At 42.4% G+C, this 27,652-nt stretch overlaps 1 protein-coding gene across 4 annotated transcripts in view; it reads right to left on the reverse strand.

Moving 5' to 3' along the window:
* jak2a (Janus kinase 2a) overlaps positions 1–27,652 on the reverse strand; it is a 47,519-nt gene that overhangs the window by 1,364 nt on the left and 18,503 nt on the right. For 2 of the 4 annotated variants that reach the window (XM_061907467.1, XM_061907466.1), the window contains exons 12-24: positions 26,572–26,706; positions 22,777–22,864; positions 22,587–22,714; positions 22,389–22,527; positions 22,176–22,327; positions 12,047–12,197; positions 11,837–11,970; positions 11,586–11,775; positions 10,029–10,153; positions 9,785–9,957; positions 5,870–5,987; positions 5,684–5,797; positions 3,788–3,915 (exon numbers count right to left, since the gene is read on the reverse strand). In XM_061907467.1, the coding sequence (XP_061763451.1) occupies positions 3,808–3,915; positions 5,684–5,797; positions 5,870–5,987; positions 9,785–9,957; positions 10,029–10,153; positions 11,586–11,775; positions 11,837–11,970; positions 12,047–12,197; positions 22,176–22,327; positions 22,389–22,527; positions 22,587–22,714; positions 22,777–22,864; positions 26,572–26,706 (1,755 nt within the window). In that variant the 3' untranslated portion in view covers positions 3,788–3,807. Of the gene's footprint in view, positions 1–1,086; positions 3,916–5,683; positions 5,798–5,869; positions 5,988–9,784; positions 9,958–10,028; positions 10,154–11,585; positions 11,776–11,836; positions 11,971–12,046; positions 12,198–22,175; positions 22,328–22,388; positions 22,528–22,586; positions 22,715–22,776; positions 22,865–26,571; positions 26,707–27,652 lie in introns of those variants that run through there. The other 2 variants (XM_061907468.1, XM_061907465.1) reach the window with 2 other exon arrangements.

A 27,652-nucleotide genomic window follows, 5' to 3' on the forward strand; every position in this document is an offset into this window, starting at 1 on the left:
TGTGTTTGTGTGGCTAAAGGCTAAAGCTTCCCAACTACATCTTTCTTCTTTGACGTCTCCATTATTAATTGAACAAATTGCAAAAGATTCAGCAACACAGAAGTCCAGAATACTGTGTAATTATGCGATTAAAAAGAGACAACTTTTAGCTGCAAATGGTGACGTCACGCGCACGTGTCATCATTCCGCGACGTTTTCAACAAGAAACTCTGCGGGAAATTTAAAACTGCAATTTAGTAAACTAAAAAGGCCGTATTGGCATGTGTTGCAATGTTAATATTTCATCATTGATATATAAACTATCAGACTGCGTGGTCGCTAGTAGTGGCTTTCAGTAGGCCTTTAATGTTCAAGTCACACACACACACACACACACACACACACACACACACACAAGATGTGGTCACCAATCAATCTTAAGTCAGGCCCAAACGTTCATATTCTGAGACTAAACTTTGTGTTATTTCTGCCATCAAAACATCCACTTTTTTCCAAGCCTTTTTTTTTTTTTACTGTTTAATTTTATTTGTACAAAATGGCCGCCCTGATCTCAATGGAATTATGGGAAATGTGGGATCCTTTGAAACTTATAGCACCAAATAAGTTAAATGTTTTACTGTTTCCTAAATCATTTTTGTTTTGCCAACTGTCAATTTTATTTGCAGTTCAAAACGTAGTGACTTTTTTCCTCCAGAAGATGGCGCCATCATGAAGCAGTAACTTGGTGCCAAGTCGATACAGCCAGTGAGTGTGCCGCACGCTCACTAAGGCGTCACACACTCCTCACTGCTGCTTGTTTATCTACAGAAGGCCATGCAATCTGACAGTTTGTTGCAGTAAATATAAAAATACAAATGGAACATTTTGTTTCAAATGTGTTATAGTAAATATAAAATATCTACAAATACACAAATCTAACATTTTTGTAGTTTAAAGTCAGTAAATACATAAATGTAACTTTTTGGTTTCAAATATGTTTCAGTAAATACAAGAATATATAAATATATTCTCTCTCTCTCATAGTTTGAGTACCAATGTAATAAAAGTACTTTCATTAGTTGTGAGTACAAAAAAGTTGCACAAAAACAAGTTTGTCATGTGTTTATGTCCTAAAGTCAGAGGAAAGTGATCAGAGTGACGCCTCGTCTGCAACATAAATATCTTTGCTGCTCTGCTAGTGGACAGCAAATATAGGACGTCATCACTGAAGGATGCTCACCTGTCACATCTTCTCTGCTCACCTGTGGCGTACTTACTCTTCACCTCTAGTCACTAAATATAAAAATATATTATTTTGAAAAGCTGCCAGTAAAAAGATTTTAAAAGTTCATGAATATAATGTCCAGGACGATACCACTCAATGTTCGGGTGTATGGTGGTGAGGACGATACCACTCAATGTTCAAGTGTATGGTGGTGTGGACGATACCACTCAATGTTCGGGTGTATGGTGGTGAGGACGATACCACTCAATGTTTGGGTGTATGGTGGTGTGGACGATACCACTCAATGTTCAGGTGTATGGTGGTGTGGACGATACCACTCAATGTTCGGGTGTATGGTGGTGAGGACGATACCACTCAATGTTTGGGTGTATGGTGGTGTGGACGATACCACTCAATGTTCGGGTGTATGGTGGTGTGGACGATACCACTCAATGTTCAGGTGTATGGTGGTGTGGACGATACCACTCAATGTTCAGGTGTATGGTGGTGTGGACGATACCACCCAATGTTCAGGTGTATGGTGGTGAGGACGATACCAGCCAATGTTCGGGTGTATGGTGGTGTGGACGATACCACTCAATGTTCAGGTGTATGGTGGTGAGGACGATACCAGCCAATGTTCAGGTGTATGGTGGTGTGGACGATACCAGCCAATGTTCAGGTGTATGGTGGTGAGGACGATACCAGCCAATGTTCGGGTGTATGGTGGTGTGGACGATACCACTCAATGTTTGGGTGTATGGTGGTGTGGACGATACCACTCAATGTTCAGGTGTATGGTGGTGTGGACGATACCACTCAATGTTCAGGTGTATGGTGGTGTGGACGATACCACTCAATGTTCAGGTGTATGGTGGTGAGGACGATACCACTCAATGTTCAGGTGTATGGTGGTGTGGACGATACCAGCCAATGTTCGGGTGTATGGTGGTGAGGACGATACCAGCCAATGTTCAGCTGTATGGTGGTGTGGACGATACCACTCAATGTTCAGGTGTATGGTGGTGTGGACGATACCACTCAATGTTCAGGTGTATGGTGGTGAGGACGATACCAGCCAATGTTCAGGTGTATGGTGGTGTGGACGATACCAGCCAATGTTCAGGTGTATGGTGGTGAGGACGATACCACTCAATGTTCAGGTGTATGGTGGTGTGGACGATACCACTCAATGTTCAGGTGTATGGTGGTGTGGACGATACCACTCAATGTTCAGGTGTATGGTGGTGTGGACGATACCAGCCAATGTTCGGGTGTATGGTGGTGAGGACGATACCAGCCAATGTTCAGCTGTATGGTGGTGTGGACGATACCACTCAATGTTCAGGTGTATGGTGGTGTGGACGATACCACTCAATGTTCAGGTATATGGTGGTGAGGACGATACCAGCCAATGTTCAGGTGTATGGTGGTGTGGACGATACCAGCCAATGTTCAGGTGTATGGTGGTGAGGACGATACCAGCCAATGTTCGGGTGTATGGTGGTGTGGACGATACCACTCAATGTTTGGGTGTATGGTGGTGTGGACGATACCACTCAATGTTCAGGTGTATGGTGGTGTGGACGATACCACTCAATGTTCAGGTGTATGGTGGTGTGGACGATACCACTCAATGTTCAGGTGTATGGTGGTGTGGACGATACCACTCAATGTTCAGGTGTATGGTGGTGTGGACGATACCAGCCAATATTCGGGTGTATGGTGGTGAGGACGATACCAGCCAATGTTCAGCTGTATGGTGGTGTGGACGATACCACTCAATGTTCAGGTGTATGGTGGTGAGGACGATACCACTCAATGTTCAGGTGTATGGTGGTGTGGACGATACCATTCAATGTTCAGGTGTATGGTGGTGTGGACGATACCACTCAATGTTCAGGTGTATGGTGGTGTGGACGATACCACTCAATGTTCAGGTGTATGGTGGTGTGGACGATACCAGCCAATGTTCAGGTGTATGGTGGTGTGGACGATACCACTCAATGTTCAGGTGTATGGTGGTGTGGACGATACCACTCAATGTTCAAGTGTATGGTGGTGTGGACGATACCACTCAATGTTCAGGTGTATGGTGGTGTGGACGATACCACCCAATGTTCAGGTGTATGGTGGTGTGGACGATACCACCCAATGTTCAGGTGTATGGTGGTGTGGACGATACCAGCCAATGTTCAGGTGTATGGCGTTGTGGACGATACCACTCAATGTTCGGGTGTATGGCGTTCTGGACGATACCACTCAATGTTCAGGTGTATGGTGGTGAGGACGATACCACTCAATGTTCAGGTGTATGGTGGTGTGGACGATACCACTCAATGTTCAGGTGTATGGTGGTGTGGACGATACCACTCAATGTTCAAGTGTATGGTGGTGTGGACGATACCAGCCAATGTTCAGGTGTATGGCGGTGAGGACGATACCAGCCAATGTTCAGGTGTATGGTGGTGTGGACGATACCACTCAATGTTCAGGTGTATGGTGGTGTGGACGATACCAGCCAATGTTCGGGTGTACGGTGGTGTGGACGTCACGAGGATACTGTTGGATGCAGAAGGATACGGCTTGCAGCAGAGACGATATCAGACGTCCAAGAGGCTTCGTGCCGCCTCCACACTTTGGATCAAGGAGGGAAAAGTGGGTCTGCTTGCAGGATGGCTGCTCCAACACTCACACATCAGCTGCTGGATCTGATCACCAAGCATGACATACTGTATCATATCATCATCACACTTGTCAAATATCATTATTCATACATGTCAAAAATCATCATATTTGTGCATTATCATTCTATTTGTGAAAGATGAATAATGTTGTGAAATATGAGTATTTCTTTTCATGAATGCGATTAGTACTATTTGTGAAATATAATATTTGTGACATATAACAATATTCATGATATATGAATAATATTGTGAAATAAATAAATGTTTTGGAAACTATTATTTGTGAAATATGATTATCAATATGTGTAAAATGTAATATTTGTCAATTATGATTACATTTGTGAAATATGATTATTGATATTCGTTAAATATGAGTATTAAGATTTGTGAGTAATGATATTTGTAAAATATAATTGTGAAATATGGTTAATACTATTTGTGAAATAAGACATTTGTTAAATATGATTATAATATTAATTGAATTTGTGAAATATAATATTTGTGAAAAATAAATTAGTATTTGTGAAATATGTTTACTGTAAAATATGTGTAAAATATGATTATATTTGTGAAATATAATGTGTGCTATATGATTATATTTGTGAAATATGATTACTATGTCTAACATAATATTTGTGAAATATGAAAATTATTGTGAAAAATTATTTTTAATATTAATGAAATGTGATTATTAATATTTGTAAAACTATTATATTTGTGAAATGTGATTTATTTTCGTGAAATACGAATGTTTGTAAAATATGCTTAGAATATTTGTAAAATATAATATTTGTGCAATATGATTATTTGTGAAATATGATTATATTGTAAAATATGATTAGAATATTTGTAAAATATATGTGTAATATGATTAATTATTTGTGAAATATGATTATAAGATTGTAAAATACGATGTATTTTCGTGTAATCAGATAAAAAAAATTCAAACATGATCATATTTGTGAAATATGATTGTTAATATGTGTAAAATATGAAAATATGCGGGAATTATGATATCTGTGAAATATAATACTTGTGAAATATGAATAATATTGTGAAACATGATTATAATATTTTTGAAATATGATTATTAATATTTGTGAATACTGATTTGTGAAATATGATTATTAACATTTTGGGAATATGATTACATGTGTGAAATATGATTAATATTTGTGAAATATATATTTGGTGAAATATGATTATTTTCCTGAAATATAATACTTGTGAAATATGAATAATATTGTGAAACATGATTATAATATTTTTGAAACATGATTAGTAATATTTTTGAATACCGATATTTGTGAAATATGATTATTAACATTTTTGGAATACAATTACATGTGTGAAATATGATTAATATTTGTGAAATATATATTTGGTGAAATGTGATTATTTTCCTGAAATATAATATTTGTAAAGTATGATTATGAACGTGTGAAATAAGATTATATTTGTCAAATATAATAATTGTGAAATATGATCCCTATCTGTGAAATATGATCAATATTTGTGAAATATGATTATAAACATTTGTGAAATATGTATAATATTTATTAAAAATAATTATATTTATGAAATGTAATATTTATAAAACAATCATATTTATGAAATGTGAGAGTATTTTTTTAATGAAAAATATACACATTTATGACATTTCACAATGTTTATGAAAAGTAACAATCATATGAATGATATGTCAGAGTAATATTTATGAAAAGTAATTATATGAATGATATGTCACAGTAATATTAATGAGAGGTAAGAATGCTACTATGCAGGTGCTGACCTGGCGAGGACAGGTGTGCGGCGCAGGTAAGCGGTATCCTTGCTTGAGGAGGTCGATGAGGTGATAGACGATCATCTGACCTTGCTTCTCGTGGCCCATCTTCTCCATGAACACCTGTGTGGGACAGGAAGTGATGACGCAATGGCTCAGCAGTACTTCCTGGATGGCTGCAGGTGTGGCGAGTACCGCAGGTGGGCTGCTGCCTTTGTCGCAGTAGGTGAACAGCTCGTAGAGGACCACGCCAAAACTCCACACGTCCGACGCCACCGAGAACTTGCTCTCCGTCAAAGACTCGGGAGAATACCTGGCAGGTACACAGGTACACAGGTGCACAGCTATTTCAATGTTGACAGACTACAGCCTTCTTTTCCAGTAGTAGTAAAAGCAAAATGCTGCTGTGGTCTGCGTCACATGACCTCACACTCCACCGTGGCGCTTACCTGACTTCACACTGTTGTGGCGGACAGGTGTGCACGTTTGTGGCGGACAGGTGTGCACGTTTGTGGCGGACAGGTGTGCACGTTTGTGGCATCCTCCTCAGTAAGACTTGAGGCTGTGCTTGCTGCCCCAGGTATTGACCATAGGGTTTGTATACTTATGTACATGTCATTTATATCCATAATACATTAGTTCAGGTAAGGAGTATTAATTTATTCCATTTTGGAAGAAGGCGCAAGTGTTCATTCAACCACTTTTCATCGAGGGCCACATGTAACAATGAATAATATACAAATATGAATTGCATCATTACACAATTATTCATTATCGTATATATTTTTTACAAACACTGTAAAAAAACAGTAAAAAAGTGACAGTTGCCAACATTTTACTGTAAAATGTATGTTTTTAAAATATATGGAAAAACAGTACCTCTGTTTTTACTGTAAAATATACAGTTGTTTTACTGAGTATTGCTGTAAAATGAAAAAACAATATCACCGGTTTTTTTTGTTTGTTTTATTACGGCATACTTGCCAACCCTCCCTGATTTTCCAGAAAACTCCCGAAATACAGCGCCTCTTCTGAAAATCTCCCGGGGCAAATTTTCTCCCGAAATTCAGGCGGAGGTGGAAGCCACGCCCCCTCCAGCTCCAAGCGAACCTGAGTGACGACCATGTTTTCACCTCCCCTTTCCCACAATATAAACAGTGTGTCTGCCCAATGACGTTATAACTGTAGAATGATCCAGGGCAAGTTCTTGGTTTCTTATGTGGGTTTATTGTTAGGCAGTTTCATTAACGTCCTCCCGGCGCGGTAACAACATACAACCACAGCAGTCACGTTTTTGTCTACCGTAAAGCAGTTTGTCTGCCGTAAACAGCAATATTGTGACACTCTTAAACCGGACAATACTGCCATCTACTGTACATGCACATGTGACAATAACATCTAAGGCTTTTAGAGAGTGCAGTGCACAACTGCGCACACAAGGAGACAAAGCAGAAGGACAAGGAATGAGTGTGTATATGTGTAAATAAATGAACACTGAAATTCAAGTATTTCTTTTATATATATATATACAGTATATATATATATATAATAAAATAAATATATATGTATATAGCTAAAATTCGCTGAAAGTAAAGTATTTCTTATATATATATATATATATATATATATATATATATATATATATATATATATATATATATATATATATATATATATATATATATATATATGAAATCCTTGACTTGGTGAATTCTAGCTGTAAATATACTTCTCCCCTCTAAACCACGCCCCCCCACCCCACCCCTGACCACGCCCCCCCCACACCCCGAAATCGGAAGTCTCAAGGTTGGCAAGTATGTTTTACGGTAAAATGGAGCAATTACTTTTTAACCATAAAATCATTTTTAAAGTGTACAATTTGACGTATAACTTGCTTTCAAATTAAGAGCAAAATGAATATAAAAGTATTATTATTTTAACATAAAAAAATGTTAGGGCCGTAGGATCATATACTTGATGCAATATTAGGTTTGCTGTTGAAATGGAAAGTTGAATACATTTAGTGAGAAAATATGCATATTCATTGCAGGCTTTCGCGGGCCTTGAGTTCGATACCTGTGATCTACAGTATATTCTTTACTGCTACTACTCAGTGGCCTAGTGGTCAGAGTGTCCGCCTTGAGATGGGTAGGTCGTGAGTTCAAACCCCAAAGACTATAAAAATGGGAGCCATTGCCCTGCTTGGCACTCAGCATCAAGGCTTGGAGTTGGGGGTTAAATAAATGGGTTGTACTTGTTTGGCACTTTCCTACCTTCAAGGTACTCAAAGCGCTTTGACACTACTTCCACATTTACCCATTCACACACTGATGGAGGGAGCTGCCATGCAAGGCGCCAACCACTGCGCCACGCCGTCCCTGACATCACCAAACATGATTCCCGGGCGTGGCCACCGCTGCTGCTCACTGCTCCCCTCACCTCCCAGGGGGTGATGAAGGGGATGGGTCAAATGCAGAGAATAATTTCCCCACACCTAGTGTGTGTGTGACAATCATTGCTACTTTCACTTGAACTTGAACTTAAATCCATCCATTTTCCACTCGTCCCTGTCAGGGTGGAAGTGGGGCTGGAGCCTATCCCATCCATTGTAGAGCATTATGAAGCCGTTTTGAATGGGGATGAAGGATTATTTGTGTTATTTTGAGCAGAGTTGTGATGAAGTGAGGCAGTGCAGTCATTTGACAAAGTGCTTCTACTGCCACCTAGTGTCTGTGCCGTCAACCATGGAGGCAGTATTTCTTTTGTTGAAGGTTCTGTTTACCAGGGACACTGAAAATCACAAGATGCTTCACTATTATTATAGCCGGAACTTTCCGCCAGAGCTGCTGAGACATTGAGGACCACAGCAGAAGCAGTGAAGATCTTTCTGTCTTGCCTCTGGTGAGGGAACTCACATTTTTTCTGCTCCCTTCTTCTCCCTGCTTGCTCTCTTTGTTGTGTCCTGTCTACACATTTTGAAGCCTCTTTCTTTGCGCTGTCTTCCAAATCTAAACACCAGACATGGAAATCATCAGCTGGACTCTCCACTCAATTGACGACATATTTTTGACGGGGAAAAGCCCGGCTGCCCTGATGACACCATTGCTGCAGGGTACGTGAGAGATTCCTGGGATGAATGGAGAATCATGTGCCACTCAGTCCTTTCCAGCGAGGACGTGGAAGACATCTACCTATTTGGAACCGTGATGGCGGGGCACTTGCTGATTGGGCTGGGCATTGCTTGGGTGTATCGTCACATCCGTAAGACGATGGCAGCCACTCAAGGAGCCCAAAAGCTGTTGGTCGCAATGGAAGGCTTGGGCCGGGCTGTGTGATCACAGTCGGGTGAATTCTGAACTGAAGCGCAAGATTGATCATATCATGGAAAAGGGAAAAATTGGATATGAGGGCCGGTGTAGAATAGAACAGACAAGCTATTGTAATGTCTGTTCGCAGAAAAACAAAATCCTAATCTACGATTTGACTCCCTCGAATGGCCTTGATGCAACAACAGGAGCAGGCTGTTCTGAAAACCTCCCGACAAGGACTCCTCAATATGGACGCTTTTGACCTCCCTCCCTCCTCAACGACACCTAGACTTAAACTGTTGCTTGCATGCAGAACGGCCCCAGGCCAACGGACACTACTACAACACACCGAAGACAATGGGCATATATACACACACACAACCCCCCCACCCTACGCCTTCACCACCGCTTGATCCCCCACTGGAATGATGGACGGCTGGCAGCGCATTATAGCAGCAGTCCACCTCCAACTCCCAACCCTCCCCATTGCAAATTGTGATTATATGTAAAATGTTTATGTGTGCATGGCATGGAGTATTTTTCCCACTCCAGACTAGGAGTGAACTAAGGACTAGCCCCCTTAGGAGCCCAGTCTAGATTGTATTTTTTTGGTCATCCTTCCCCAGCGTTTTACCTTTTTCCCAACTTTTACAGGGCGCCTTATGGTGACCAATCAGCGTTCCTGTTCTGTAACCCTGTACACTGTTTCTTTGTCTCATTTTGAACGGGTTTGTGCTGAAAACAAAGTTTCCTTGTACTTGTGCAATGACAATAAAGTCCGATCCTATGTTCCAAATCTCACCAGAAGATGGGGCTCTCTCCAGGCTCCCTGACCGTGTAGTATTCCTTGTCCTGGGGCAGGACTTTGGTCAGTCCGAAGTCGCCGATCTTCACCCTCATCTCGCTCTCCACTAGAATGTTCCTGCTTGCCAGGTCCCTGTGGATGTAACGCTTGGTGGCCAAGTAGTCCATGCCCTGGTGCACGGGTAGAAGATTAACTATCTCTTCACGTCATAACGTTCACATTTTCTCTCTTCTGCACGCACCTTGCAAATCTGCACCGCGTAGAGCAGGAGCTTCTTGGAGTCAAAGTGCACTTTGTTCTTCAAGAGGTAGTCCCGCAGGCTGCCGTAGGGAAGATACTCCATGATCAGGCGCAGGTTCCTCCGCCCTGAAAGGGACGCACGTATGGAAAACAAAATAATATTTCAATAATGGTGTTCTAGCAGGAGTACACTCAGTCCTCAAGACCACACCACGAGCTACATGAGCCTGCCCCATGTTTACACCCAGCCCTTCACAGAGGAAACCAACAAATAGGCTTCGCTACACATCCTAAACTGCCGCCAGAAGCCCTGCCAACAGGATGCTGCTGTTAGAATGTAATGTTAGCATGTAGCTAACATAGCTATGCTTGTTTTTTTCATCCAGTCCCATTCCTAAATGTCACATTGTTGTATGTGATTTATGACATCTATGACATTGTTGTATGTTATATATGACATCTATGACATTGTTGTATGTGATATATGACATCTATGACATTGTTGTATGTGATATATGACATCTATGACATTGTTGTATGTGATATATGACATCTATGACATTGTTGTATGTGATATATGACATCTATGACATTGTTGTATGTGATATATGACATCTATGACGTTGTTGTATGTGATATATGACATCTATGACGTTGTTGTATGTGATATATGACATCTATGACGTTGTTGTATGTGATATATGACATCTATGACATTGTTGTATGTGATATATGACATCTATGACGTTGTTGTATGTGATATATGACATCTATGACGTTGTTGTATGTGATATATGACATGTATGACATTGTTGTATGTGATATATGACATCTATGACATTGTTGTATGTGATATATGACATCTATGACATTGTTGTATGTGATATATGACATCTATGACATTGTTGTATGTGATATATGACATCTATGACATTGTTGTATGTGATATATGACATCTATGACATTGTTGTATGTGATATATGACATCTATGACGTTGTTGTATGTGATATATGACATCTATGACGTTGTTGTATGTGATATATGACATCTATGACGTTGTTGTATGTGATATATGACATCTATGACATTGTTGTATGTGATATATGACATCTATGACGTTGTTGTATGTGATATATGACATCTATGACGTTGTTGTATGTGATATATGACATGTATGACATTGTTGTATGTGATATATGACATCTATGACATTGTTGTATGTGATATATGACATCTATGACATTGTTGTATGTGATATATGACATCTATGACATTGTTGTATGTGATATATGACATCTATGACATTGTTGTATGTGATATATGACATCTATGACATTGTTGTATGTGATATATGACATCTATGACATTGTTGTATGTGATATATGACATCTATGACATTGTTGTATGTGATATATGACATCTATGACATTGTTGTATGTGATATATGACATCTATGACATTGTTGTATCAAGGTAATATTTAAATGGTGCTGTCCAATCCTGGTTACGGCCCCCTGTGTGCTTAGCTGCTGCGTAGCTGCAGAGGTGAAGGTGCTACCTGCGCTGTAGCACACTCCTTTGTACTTGACGATGTTGTCGTGGTGAAGAGACTTGAGGATCTCGATCTCGCGCTCAAAGTCGCGCAGGTGCTCGGCCGTGCTGTGCTGCAGCTTCTTGACGGCCACCACCTCCCCCGTGCTGTCCTGCAGCGGGTCGTAGCGGCACATCTCCACGCTGCCAAAGTTGCCCTGCCAGGCCAGACGGGCGTGTTTCAGACAAAGATGGCGTGGAAGGTGTGGCCTGACTGACCTTTCCCAGCTGCTTGAGGAAGATGAGGTGTCGCTCCTCAAACTGCGCGGGATCCTGGCACTCGGAGGCCCAGGGAAAGCCCAGGCCCCGCGCCCGGGCGGGCACCATGTCGCTCTCCACCAGCAGCTCGTAGTCTGCAACGGGATCAGCAGACGTGTGAAAGTGGCGCCGCGGGTCAGGTGACGTGACGTGCACAGGAAGTGTCCGTGCCTGGCGTGAAGAGACTGTTGAGGTCTCGGATGACGGCTCGGAAGGACGGGCGGTGAGTGGGCTCGTAGTCCATGCAGCTGTGGATCAGGTTGGCCAGCTCTGTCCATTTGGGAGCCGGCAGCTGGTGGCGGTCCTCGTAGAACATCATCTTCTGTGCACACAACACAATATCAACCTCGTAGAACATCATCTTCTGTGCACACAACACAATATCAACCTCGTAGAACATCATCATCTGTGCACACAACACAAGGTCAAACTCGTAGAACATCATCTTCTGTGCACACAACACAAGCTCAACCTCGTAGAACATCATCTTCTGTGCACACAACACAAGCTCAACCTCGTAGAACATCATCTTCTGTGCACACAACACAAGCTCAACCTCGTAGAACATCATCTTCTGTGCACACAACACAAGCTCAACCTCGTAGAACATCATCTTCTGTGCACACAACACAAGCTCAACCTCGTAGAACATCATCTTCTGTGCACACAACACAAGCTCAACCTCGTAGAACATCATCTTCTGTGCACACAACACAAGCTCAACCTCGTAGAACATCATCTTCTGTGCACACAACACAAGCTCAACCTCGTAGAACATCATCTTCTGTGCACACAACACAAGCTCAACCTCGTAGAACATCATCTTCTGTGCACACAACACAAGCTCAACCTCGTAGAACATCTTCTGTGCACACAACACAAGCTCAACCTCGTAGAACATCATCTTCTGTGCACACAACACAAGCTCAACCTCATAGAACATCATCTTCTGTGCACACAACACAAGCTCAACCTCGTAGAACATCATCTTCTGTGCACACAACACAAGCTCAACCTCGTAGAACATCATCTTCTGTGCACACAACACAAGCTCAACCTCGTAGAACATCATCTTCTGTGCACACAACACAATGTCAACCTCGTAGAACATCATCTTCTGTGCACACAACACAATCTCAACCTCGTTGAACATCATCTTCTGTGCACACAACACAAGCTCAACCTCGTAGAACATCATCTTCTGTGCACACAACACAATCTCAACCTCGTTGAACATCATCTTCTGTGCACACAACACAATGTCAACCTCATAGAACATCATCTTCTGTGCACACAACACAATCTCAACCTCGTAGAACATCATCTTCTGTGCACACAACACAAGCTCAACCTCATAGAACATCATCTTTTGTGCACACAACACAATGTCAACCTCGTAGAACATCATCTTCTGTGCACACAACACAAGCTCAACCTCTTAGAACATCATCTTCTATGCACACAACACAAGCTCAACCTCGTAGAACATCATCTTCTGTGCACACAACACAATATCAACCTCGTAGAACATCATCTTCTATGCACACAACACAAGCTCAACCTCATAGAACATCATCTTCTGTGCACACAACACAATATCAACCTCGTAGAACATCATCTTCTATGCACACAACACAAGCTCAACCTCGTAGAACATCATCTTCTGTGCACACAACACAATCTCAACCTCGTAGAACATCATCTTCTGTGCACACAACACAAGCTCAACCTCGTAGAACATCATCTTCTGTGCACACAACACAATCTCAACCTCGTAGAACATCATCTTCTGTGCACACAACACAAGCTCAACCTCGTAGAACATCATCTTCTGTGCACACAACACAAGCTCAACCTCGTAGAACATCATCTTCTGTGCACACAACACAATGTCAACCTCGTAGAACATCATCTTCTGTGCACACAACACAAGCTCAACCTCGTAGAACATCATCTTCTGTGCACACAACACAAGCTCAACCTCGTAGAACATCATCTTCTGACCACACAACACAAGCTCAACCTCTTAGAACATCATCTTCTGTGCACACAACACAAGCTCAACCTCGTAGAACATCATCTTCTATGCACACAACACAAGCTCAACCTCGTAGAACATCTTCTTCTGTGCACACAACACAATCTCAACCTCGTAGAACATCATCTTCTGTGCACACAACACAATCTCAACCTCGTAGAACATCATCTTCTGTGCACACAACACAATCCCAACCTCGTAGAACATCATCTTCTGTGCACACAACACAATCTCAACCTCGTGGAACATCATCTTCTGTGCACACAACACAAGCTCAACCTCATAGAACATCATCTTCTGTGCACACAACACAATGTCAACCTCGTAGAACATCATCTTCTGTGCACACAACACAAGCTCAACCTCGTAGAACATCATCTTCTGTGCACACAACACAATCTCAACCTCGTAGAACATCATCTTCTGTGCACACAACACAATCTCAACCTCATAGAACATCATCTTCTGTGCACACAACACAAGCTCAACCTCGTAGAACATCTTCTGTGCACACAACACAAGCTCAACCTCGTAGAACATCATCTTCTGTGCACACAACACAAGCTCAACCTCGTAGAACATCATCTTCTGTGCACACAACACAAGCTCAACCTCGTAGAACATCATCTTCTGTGCACACAACACAAGCTCAACCTCGTAGAACATCATCTTCTGTGCACACAACACAAGCTCAACCTCGTAGAACATCATCTTCTGTGCACACAACACAATGTCAACCTCGTAGAACATCATCTTCTGTGCACACAACACAATCTCAACCTCGTTGAACATCATCTTCTGTGCACACAACACAAGCTCAACCTCGTAGAACATCATCTTCTGTGCACACAACACAATCTCAACCTCGTTGAACATCATCTTCTGTGCACACAACACAATGTCAACCTCATAGAACATCATCTTCTGTGCACACAACACAATCTCAACCTCGTAGAACATCATCTTCTGTGCACACAACACAAGCTCAACCTCATAGAACATCATCTTCTGTGCACACAACACAAGCTCAACCTCGTAGAACATCTTCTGTGCACACAACACAAGCTCAACCTCGTAGAACATCATCTTCTGTGCACACAACACAAGCTCAACCTCGTAGAACATCATCTTCTGTGCACACAACACAAGCTCAACCTCGTAGAACATCATCTTCTGTGCACACAACACAAGCTCAACCTCGTAGAACATCATCTTCTGTGCACACAACACAAGCTCAACCTCGTAGAACATCATCTTCTGTGCACACAACACAATGTCAACCTCGTAGAACATCATCTTCTGTGCACACAACACAATCTCAACCTCGTTGAACATCATCTTCTGTGCACACAACACAAGCTCAACCTCGTAGAACATCATCTTCTGTGCACACAACACAATCTCAACCTCGTTGAACATCATCTTCTGTGCACACAACACAATGTCAACCTCATAGAACATCATCTTCTGTGCACACAACACAATCTCAACCTCGTAGAACATCATCTTCTGTGCACACAACACAAGCTCAACCTCATAGAACATCATCTTTTGTGCACACAACACAATGTCAACCTCGTAGAACATCATCTTCTGTGCACACAACACAAGCTCAACCTCTTAGAACATCATCTTCTATGCACACAACACAAGCTCAACCTCGTAGAACATCATCTTCTGTGCACACAACACAATATCAACCTCGTAAAACATCATCTTCTATGCACACAACACAAGCTCAACCTCATAGAACATCATCTTCTGTGCACACAACACAATATCAACCTCGTAGAACATCATCTTCTATGCACACAACACAAGCTCAACCTCGTAGAACATCATCTTCTGTGCACACAACACAATCTCAACCTCGTAGAACATCATCTTCTGTGCACACAACACAAGCTCAACCTCGTAGAACATCATCTTCTGTGCACACAACACAAGCTCAACCTCGTAGAACATCATCTTCTGTGCACACAACACAAGCTCAACCTCGTAGAACATCATCTTCTGTGCACACAACACAATGTCAACCTCGTAGAACATCATCTTCTGTGCACACAACACAAGCTCAACCTCGTAGAACATCATCTTCTGTGCACACAACACAAGCTCAACCTCGTAGAACATCATCTTCTGACCACACAACACAAGCTCAACCTCTTAGAACATCATCTTCTGTGCACACAACACAAGCTCAACCTCGTAGAACATCATCTTCTATGCACACAACACAAGCTCAACCTCGTAGAACATCATCTTCTGTGCACACAACACAATCTCAACCTCGTAGAACATCATCTTCTGTGCACACAACACAATCTCAACCTCGTAGAACATCATCTTCTGTGCACACAACACAATCCCAACCTCGTAGAACATCATCTTCTGTGCACACAACACAATCTCAACCTCGTGGAACATCATCTTCTGTGCACACAACACAAGCTCAACCTCATAGAACATCATCTTCTGTGCACACAACACAATGTCAACCTCGTAGAACATCATCTTCTGTGCACACAACACAAGCTCAACCTCGTAGAACATCATCTTCTGTGCACACAACACAATCTCAACCTCGTAGAACATCATCTTCTGTGCACACAACACAATCTCAACCTCATAGAACATCATCTTCTGTGCACACAACACAAGCTCAACCTCATAGAACATCATCTTCTGTGCACACAACACAATGTCAACCTCGTAGAACATCATCTTCTGTGCACACAACACAAGCTCAACCTCGTAGAACATCATCTTCTGTGCACACAACACAATCTCAACCTCGTAGAACATCATCTTCTGTGCACACAACACAATCTCAACCTCATAGAACATCATCTTCTGTGCACACAACACAATCTCAACCTCGTGGAACATCATCTTCTGTGCACACAACACAAGCTCAACCTCATAGAACATCATCTTCTGTGCACACAACACAATGTCAACCTCGTAGAACATCATCTTCTGTGCACACAACACAAGCTCAACCTCGTAGAACATCATCTTCTGTGCACACAACACAATCTCAACCTCGTAGAACATCATCTTCTGTGCACACAACACAATCTCAACCTCGTGGAACATCATCTTCTGTGCACACAACACAAGCTCAACCTCATAGAACATCATCTTCTGTGCACACAACACAATGTCAACCTCGTAGAACATCATCTTCTGTGCACACAACACAAGCTCAACCTCGTAGAACATCATCTTCTGTGCACACAACACAAGCTCAACCTCGTAGAACATCATCTTCTGTGCACACAACACAAGCTCAACCTCGTAGAACATCATCTTCTGTGCACACAACACAAGCTCAACCTCGTAGAACATCATCTTCTGTGCACACAACACAAGCTCAACCTCGTAGAACATCATCTTCTGTGCACACAACACAAGCTCAACCTCGTAGAACATCATCTTCTGTGCACACAACACAATGTCAACCTCGTAGAACATCATCTTCTGTGCACACAACACAATCTCAACCTCGTTGAACATCATCTTCTGTGCACACAACACAAGCTCAACCTCGTAGAACATCATCTTCTGTGCACACAACACAATCTCAACCTCGTTGAACATCATCTTCTGTGCACACAACACAATGTCAACCTCATAGAACATCATCTTCTGTGCACACAACACAATCTCAACCTCGTAGAACATCATCTTCTGTGCACACAACACAAGCTCAACCTCATAGAACATCATCTTCTGTGCACACAACACAATGTCAACCTCGTAGAACATCATCTTCTGTGCACACAACACAAGCTCAACCTCTTAGAACATCATCTTCTATGCACACAACACAAGCTCAACCTCGTAGAACATCATCTTCTGTGCACACAACACAATATCAACCTCGTAGAACATCATCTTCTATGCACACAACACAAGCTCAACCTCATAGAACATCATCTTCTGTGCACACAACACAATATCAACCTCGTAGAACATCATCTTCTATGCACACAACACAAGCTCAACCTCGTAGAACATCATTTTCTGTGCACACAACACAATCTCAACCTCGTAGAACATCATCTTCTGTGCACACAACACAAGCTCAACCTCGTAGAACATCATCTTCTGTGCACACAACACAAGCTCAACCTCGTAGAACATCATCTTCTGTGCACACAACACAAGCTCAACCTCGTAGAACATCATCTTCTGTGCACACAACACAATGTCAACCTCGTAGAACATCATCTTCTGTGCACACAACACAAGCTCAACCTCGTAGAACATCATCTTCTGTGCACACAACACAAGCTCAACCTCTTAGAACATCATCTTCTGTGCACACAACACAAGCTCAACCTCGTAGAACATCATCTTCTATGCACACAACACAAGCTCAACCTCGTAGAACATCATCTTCTGTGCACACAACACAATCTCAACCTCGTAGAACATCATCTTCTGTGCACACAACACAATCTCAACCTCGTAGAACATCATCTTCTGTGCACACAACACAATCCCAACCTCGTAGAACATCATCTTCTGTGCACACAACACAATCTCAACCTCGTGGAACATCATCTTCTGTGCACACAACACAAGCTCAACCTCATAGAACATCATCTTCTGTGCACACAACACAATGTCAACCTCGTAGAACATCATCTTCTGTGCACACAACACAAGCTCAACCTCGTAGAACATCATCTTCTGTGCACACAACACAATCTCAACCTCGTAGAACATCATCTTCTGTGCACACAACACAATCTCAACCTCATAGAACATCATCTTCTGTGCACACAACACAAGCTCAACCTCATAGAACATCATCTTCTGTGCACACAACACAATGTCAACCTCGTAGAACATCATCTTCTGTGCACACAACACAAGCTCAACCTCGTAGAACATCATCTTCTGTGCACACAACACAATCTCAACCTCGTAGAACATCATCTTCTGTGCACACAACACAATCTCAACCTCATAGAACATCATCTTCTGTGCACACAACACAATCTCAACCTCGTGGAACATCATCTTCTGTGCACACAACACAAGCTCAACCTCATAGAACATCATCTTCTGTGCACACAACACAATGTCAACCTCGTAGAACATCATCTTCTGTGCACACAACACAAGCTCAACCTCGTAGAACATCATCTTCTGTGCACACAACACAATCTCAACCTCGTAGAACATCATCTTCTGTGCACACAACACAATCTCAACCTCGTGGAACATCATCTTCTGTGCACACAACACAAGCTCAACCTCATAGAACATCATCTTCTGTGCACACAACACAATGTCAACCTCGTAGAACATCATCTTCTGTGCACACAACACAAGCTCAACCTCGTAGAACATCATCTTCTGTGCACACAACACAAGCTCAACCTCGTAGAACATCATCTTCTGTGCACACAACACAAGCTCAACCTCGTAGAACATCATCTTCTGTGCACACAACACAAGCTCAACCTCGTAGAACATCATCTTCTGTGCACACAACACAAGCTCAACCTCGTAGAACATCATCTTCTGTGCACACAACACAAGCTCAACCTCGTAGAACATCATCTTCTGTGCACACAACACAATGTCAACCTCGTAGAACATCATCTTCTGTGCACACAACACAATCTCAACCTCGTTGAACATCATCTTCTGTGCACACAACACAAGCTCAACCTCGTAGAACATCATCTTCTGTGCACACAACACAATCTCAACCTCGTTGAACATCATCTTCTGTGCACACAACACAATGTCAACCTCATAGAACATCATCTTCTGTGCACACAACACAATCTCAACCTCGTAGAACATCATCTTCTGTGCACACAACACAAGCTCAACCTCATAGAACATCATCTTCTGTGCACACAACACAATGTCAACCTCGTAGAACATCATCTTCTGTGCACACAACACAAGCTCAACCTCTTAGAACATCATCTTCTATGCACACAACACAAGCTCAACCTCGTAGAACATCATCTTCTGTGCACACAACACAATATCAACCTCGTAGAACATCATCTTCTATGCACACAACACAAGCTCAACCTCATAGAACATCATCTTCTGTGCACACAACACAATATCAACCTCGTAGAACATCATCTTCTATGCACACAACACAAGCTCAACCTCGTAGAACATCATCTTCTGTGCACACAACACAATCTCAACCTCGTAGAACATCATCTTCTGTGCACACAACACAAGCTCAACCTCGTAGAACATCATCTTCTGTGCACACAACACAAGCTCAACCTCGTAGAACATCATCTTCTGTGCACACAACACAAGCTCAACCTCGTAGAACATCATCTTCTGTGCACACAACACAATGTCAACCTCGTAGAACATCATCTTCTGTGCACATAACATAAGCTCAACCTCGTAGAACATCATCTTCTGTGCACACAACACAAGCTCAACCTCGTAGAACATCATCTTCTGACCACACAACACAAGCTCAACCTCTTAGAACATCATCTTCTGTGCACACAACACAAGCTCAACCTCGTAGAACATCATCTTCTATGCACACAACACAAGCTCAACCTCGTAGAACATCATCTTCTGTGCACACAACACAATCTCAACCTCGTAGAACATCATCTTCTGTGCACACAACACAATCTCAACCTCGTAGAACATCATCTTCTGTGCACACAACACAATCCCAACCTCGTAGAACATCATCTTCTGTGCACACAACACAATCTCAACCTCGTGGAACATCATCTTCTGTGCACACAACACAAGCTCAACCTCATAGAACATCATCTTCTGTGCACACAACACAATGTCAACCTCGTAGAACATCATCTTCTGTGCACACAACACAAGCTCAACCTCGTAGAACATCATCTTCTGTGCACACAACACAATCTCAACCTCGTAGAACATCATCTTCTGTGCACACAACACAATCTCAACCTCATAGAACATCATCTTCTGTGCACACAACACAAGCTCAACCTCATAGAACATCATCTTCTGTGCACACAACACAATGTCAACCTCGTAGAACATCATCTTCTGTGCACACAACACAAGCTCAACCTCGTAGAACATCATCTTCTGTGCACACAACACAATCTCAACCTCGTAGAACATCATCTTCTGTGCACACAACACAATCTCAACCTCATAGAACATCATCTTCTGTGCACACAACACAAGCTCAACCTCATAGAACATCATCTTCTGTGCACACAACACAATGTCAACCTCGTAGAACATCATCTTCTGTGCACACAACACAAGCTCAACCTCGTAGAACATCATCTTCTGTGCACACAACACAATCTCAACCTCGTAGAACATCATCTTCTGTGCACACAACACAATCTCAACCTCGTGGAACATCATCTTCTGTGCACACAACACAAGCTCAACCTCATAGAACATCATCTTCTGTGCACACAACACAATGTCAACCTCGTAGAACATCATCTTCTGTGCACACAACACAAGCTCAACCTCGTAGAACATCATCTTCTGTGCACACAACACAATCTCAACCTCGTAGAACATCATCTTCTGTGCACACAACACAATCTCAACCTCGTGGAACATCATCTTCTGTGCACACAACACAAGCTCAACCTCATAGAACATCATCTTCTGTGCACACAACACAATGTCAACCTCGTAGAACATCATCTTCTGTGCACACAACACAAGCTCAACCTCGTAGAACATCATCTTCTGTGCACACAACACAAGTTCAACCAGGGCTGGACACTTCTACACTTTCACTGCTCGCCATTGTTATAATAATTATGTATAACTGATCACACACTGCTTATGCTTAAAGGTCCTTGCTGTAGTTAGTATCTATTGTGCTGAAGTTGTACTTTTCTATCTGTGCAAAGGGACATTGTCTCATATCAGTGTTTGTGTCCGGACCTGCTGACTGCCAAGGGTGAACATGGAGTACCGTAACGCAGACAAAGCAGAGACAGGGCGATATCACGAGCGTCAGCACATTTGCATTTCTGAATAATAATATATTGTGTCTAACTGGGACCTCCCAAATAAATAGAGGAGAACGTGGAGCTGTACCTTAGAGCGTAGGTATGAACTGTAACTAAGAGCACAGCCCAATCTTTTAAATTATATATTAAGTTGAGTTTTGGTAGCAAAATAAATACAAAGAAGTGAATAATCGAAACAATGGTGATTATTATTTCTGGCATAATGGTCCAGCCCGAACATGAAGGACCGCTAAGGGATTCTGCTGACCTTGCGGTAGTCCAGCGTGCAGAGCGGCTTATCTCCGCCGCTGCAGATCTCCCACAGGGTGGCGCCAAAGCCCCACTTGTCCGTGGCCAAACTCAGGTCGGGCGGGTTTCCGATGCATTCAGGCGGCACCCAGGGGATCCGCTCCACCAGAACTGCGGGACACGAGCGGGAGATGAGCCGGGAGAAGGTCGGCGGGCGCGCGAGTGTGCTCACCTTCTTGAGGAAGCACGCTGACGCCGATGCCGGGGTCGCTGAGCTTGACGAAGGGCAGGCTGCCCGTCTTGCGGTCCTCCTTCCGGATCACCAGGACGTTCTTGGCGCACACGTGACCGTGGACCACGTTCTTGTCCTCCTGAGAGACCACACGTCAGTCACCTAAAAAAACCCCAAGCTGGCACCGGGACCACTGACCAGGTAGTGCATGGCCCAGGCCAGCTGCTTGGCCACCTCCAGCTTCCACACGATGTTGATGCTGCCCTTGTTCTTCTTCAAGTAGGTGTCCAGGGAGCCGAACCTGCCGTGCTCTTGGACCGTCATGTCTGAAAGACACGCTCCACTCAGCAAATCACCTCATCCAGACCCCACCGACGTTTAGACTTACTCTCGTCGCCGCAAACGCAGACGCCGTAGTTGAGGAGCAGGTGCTTGTGGGAAAGCTGACTCATCATGCTCGCGGCTTCGAAGAAGGACTGCAGAAGGACAGAGAACACATCATCAGTCGGTACTCGCGTCAGGGCTGCATGTATTTAGTAGAGTTCCCACACGGAACACATGGCGTGACGGACTGAGCGTCGTTTTAAGGCTTCCCGGCAAAACAGGTAAAAAGACCGAGACAAGGCTGTGTGCCGCCATGGTTCAGTACAGAAATATGGAATGGGGCTACAAGTTGTGAGGACTATTAATTAGCTGTCTCACCCCCAAATCCTCCACACGACACCCGCGCTCTGGACAGGCTAACTTCCTCCAACCTCCAAAGACAAAGCACCAACTATGGGGGACCGGGCATTCTGCTCCATGCCTGTGGAACGCTCTACCTGACCACCTGAGGGCACCACAGACTGTGGATTCTTTTAAAAAAGGCTTAAAAATCCTTCTTTTTACAAAAGGCTTTTTTTAGATATATGTGTGCTAGTTCTAGCTATTAGGCTGTTCTAGTTGTATTTATTTTTTTACTCATTATTTTACTTGTTGGGGGCAGCTATTTGTTGTTTTAGCTTTGTTTTGTTTTTGTGTTTTTTTAAATGCACTGTAGCACTTTGAAGTTGTTTGCTCAATTAAAGTGCTTTTACAAATAAAATCTATTATTATTATTATTATTATTATTATTGTCCCTATCCCATATTGTTCCCATGTCAGCAACATTTGTACTTCCAAACACTGTAAAACACACAGAAATAAGGTATGCCATATTCCAATTACAAAATAGTCAAGAAAGAAATGCATCAAAACAAATGTGCTAGCTTGATGCTAAGTTACATTGCATATTCCTTTCACATGCTACTGATTAGCATTAGTGATTTTACAAAATGTGTCCATGAAAACTACAACCAAGATGTACGTTACCCTCAAACAGCTGGTGTGCAGTAAGGAGTGAGTGCAACACTTACGGGATAAACACTTTGTCGGGCGCAACCAAAGACACATCTGGCACATTCAACTTGCTGGCAAAGAGCAGCGGTGTCATATTGTTCACTTCCGGTATTGGATGGCAGCGAAATCGACACGATACCAGCAGGAGTCATGCATGCTTGTATTATTGTGTAGTGTTGAATTTGAGAAAACCTGTTTATTAGTGAACGTCTAAGAGCGGACTTATGCTGTCTTTAAGCTGAAGTGGAGTGGCAACAGCCCGTGGTCACATTAATTTATTAAGTTAAGCTCGTGACGCAGTAAGTGGAATGATGCGGACAAGTTTGTTACTGGATACTTTACAAAACGCTCGTTCCTATGTATGTGTAAATAATATGGAACTATAACTATTTGATACTTGCTTATGTTAACTAATGTTACACTGCAATATTGTTCAATAATTATTATGTACGTCTAACTAGTGGGCTATTGTGTGCTGAGCTGCTGTGTAGCTGCTTGCTCCAGTAGCCTATAGCCTAGCATGTTTACCTTTTGTAAGTGACTTTAGTAAAGTAGAATAAATTGTGGGTTTATTGAAGGACATTTAGGTGTTAACTGGCTGTCCAGCTTTGCACAAGTAAACACTCTGCTTGCATCGCACATGATATCACACACAAGTATACACGCTGCAGGAATTCTTGTATCGCACATGATGTCACACACAAGTAAACACTCTGCAGGGCTGCCTGTATCACACACAAGTAAACACATTGCAGAACTGCCTGTGTCGCACATGATATCACACATACAAGTAAACAAGCTGCAGGACTGTGTATATCGCACATGATATCACACATACAAGTAAACAAGTTGCAGAACTGTATATACCACACATGATATCACACACAAGTAAACACACTGCAGGAATGCATGTACAGCACATGATATCACACACACACAAGTAAACGCTCTGCAGGACTGCTTGTATCGCACAAGATATCACACACAAGTAAACACTATGCAGGACTGCTTGTATCACACACAAGTAAACACTCTGCAGGACTGCTTGTATCGCATATGATATCACACACACAAGTAAACACTCTGCAGGCCTGCGTGTATCGCACATGATATCACACACAAAAGTAAACACTCTGCAGGACTGCTTGTATTGCACATGATATCACACACAAAAGTAAACACTCTGCAGGACTGCGTGTACTGCACATGATATCACACACACACACACACAAGTAAACAAGCTGCAGGACTGCTTGTATCGCACAAGATATCACACGCAAGTAAACACTATGCAGGACTGCTTGTATCACACACAAGCAAACACTCTGCAGGACTGCTTGTATCACACACAAGTAAACACTCTGCAGGACTGCTTGTATCACACACAAGTAAACACTCTGCAGGACTGCTTGTATCACACACAAGTAAACACTCTGCAGGGACTGCTTGTATTGCACATGATATCACACAAACAAGTAAACACACTCCAAGACTGCGTGTGTCGCACATGATATCACACATACAAGTAAGCAAGCTGCAGGACTGTATATATCGCACATGACATCACACACAAGTAAACACACTGCAGGATTGCTTGTATCACACACAAGCAAACACTCTGCAGGACTGCTTGTATTGCACATGATATCACACAAGCAAGTAAACACACTCCAGGACTGCGTGTGTCGCACATGATATCACACATACAAGTAAGCAAGCTGCAGGACTGTATATATCGCACATGATATCACACACAAGTAAACACACTGCAGGATTGCTTGTATCACACACAAGCAAACACTCTGCAGGACTGCTTGTATCGCACATGATATCACACACAAACACTATGCAGGACTGCTTGTATCACACACAAGTAAACACTCTGCAGGACTGCTTGTATCGCACATGATATCACACACAAGTAAACACTATGCAGGACTGCTTGTATCACACACAAGTAAACACTCTGCAGGACTGCTTGTATCGCATATGATATCACACACACAAGTAAACACTCTGCAGGCCTGCGTGTATCGCACATGATATCACACACAAAAGTAAACACTCTGCAGGACTGCTTGTATTGCACATGATATCACACACACACAAGTAAACACTCTGCAGGACTGCTTGTATCGCATATGATATCACACACACAAGTAAACACTCTGCAGGACTGCGTGTACTGCACATGATATCACACACACACAAGTAAACAATCTGCAGGACTGCTTGTATCGCACAAGATATCACACACAAGTAAACACTCTGCAGGACTGCTTGTATCGCATATGATATCACACACACAAGTAAACACTCTGCAGGCCTGCGTGTATCGCACATGATATCACACACAAAAGTAAACACTCTGCAGGACTGCGTGTACTGCACATGATATCACACACACACAAGTAAACAATCTGCAGGACTGCTTGTATCGCACAAGATATCACACACAAGTAAACACTCTGCAGGGACTGCTTGTATTGCACATGATATCGCACAAACAAGTAAACACACTCCAAGACTGCGTGTGTCGCACATGATATCACACATACAAGTAAGCAAGCTGCAGGACTGTATATATCGCACATGACATCACACACAAGTAAACACACTGCAGGATTGCTTGTATCACACACAAGCAAACACACTGCAGGACTGCTTGTATCGCACATGATATCACACATTTTACATGCAAGTTGATATCGTCCCAGCTTGGCTGGGGTCAGACATAGTATGAATGTAAGGTTCTAGCATCAGTAGCAGTAACGATGTTGTCCCTCATTCAGCGAGCAGGTCAAACCTCAGAGTAGCTGCGATGGGCTTTGTCCAGGATCTTGACCACCACGTCCATCTGGTGAAGCTCTCCATAGTCTCCCAGCTCCTTCCTGACGCCGAAGAAGACCTTGGTGAAGGTGCCCTGGCCCAGACTCTCCTTCTGCAAAGGTTGAAAGCAAAGGACTGAGGAGGACCGTGTGATGTTCTCTCAGACACAGACAACGTGGCCATGGCCTCCTGCACCCATGTTGGACATTTTCACAAACTGTGTATCGCTCTTTTTTCCTGTACTTTAAAGTACAACACAAGTACATCAGCGGGTAGAGTTTTTAACAACACTGGACAAACTCACAAGTACATATTTCTAATCTCTAGTGAAAACAAACTTAACCATTGAGTCACCTTTGACCGTAAAACGCTCATTTTCTGCATTTTTCTTCTTCATCTTCCACAAATCCGTTAAATTTAAAAGGTTAGAAAGCCGAAATTTGGCCACAGAGTTTTGGAAAAAACAAAAAACTTTTGTTGAGCGCGACCATTTTTTGTCGCTTCGGAGGGATAGTGTGAGTTTTTGTAAAAAATAAAAGTCATAGTTCCAAAAATAATAAATGCATCAAAATGAGTGTTGTTATGAATGATTGATCTCAAGTATTCCACTTTGCATCTCCTTTTTGGAAATGAGGCATATTCTGGCTTCTTTTTACAAAAAGAGGATAAAACATAAAAAAAAACAGCACAAATAAATAAAAACTTTAGATCTATGGGTAGGTCTAAAGCAGTTGAAAAATTAAAAGTGTTGAAAGATCATAAAAATAACATTTGACTTACTTACTGGAATTTTATTTTTTTGCACCACGGCTATGGAAGGTTGTTATGGACGTTTTTTTAATAACACCCACAAATGCTATTATATTGTGTTACGTGTGACCACGTCTTTTTGCCATGTCGTTTTTTTTGCACCATGACTAGGGAAGGTTGTTTGCATTGCGTTGTATAAATTAGTACTGCGCGGAGTTCATTCAAAAGCATGCTAATTGGTCATGAGCCTGAGATACTCATGTTGTCCACAAGACGCTGACAAAGCAGCATCCTAAAAAACTTTGGAC

This window comes from Nerophis ophidion, linkage group LG08 (genome assembly GCF_033978795.1).
Source record: "Nerophis ophidion isolate RoL-2023_Sa linkage group LG08, RoL_Noph_v1.0, whole genome shotgun sequence".
In the NCBI taxonomy this organism is placed as follows: domain Eukaryota; kingdom Metazoa; phylum Chordata; class Actinopteri; order Syngnathiformes; family Syngnathidae; genus Nerophis; species Nerophis ophidion.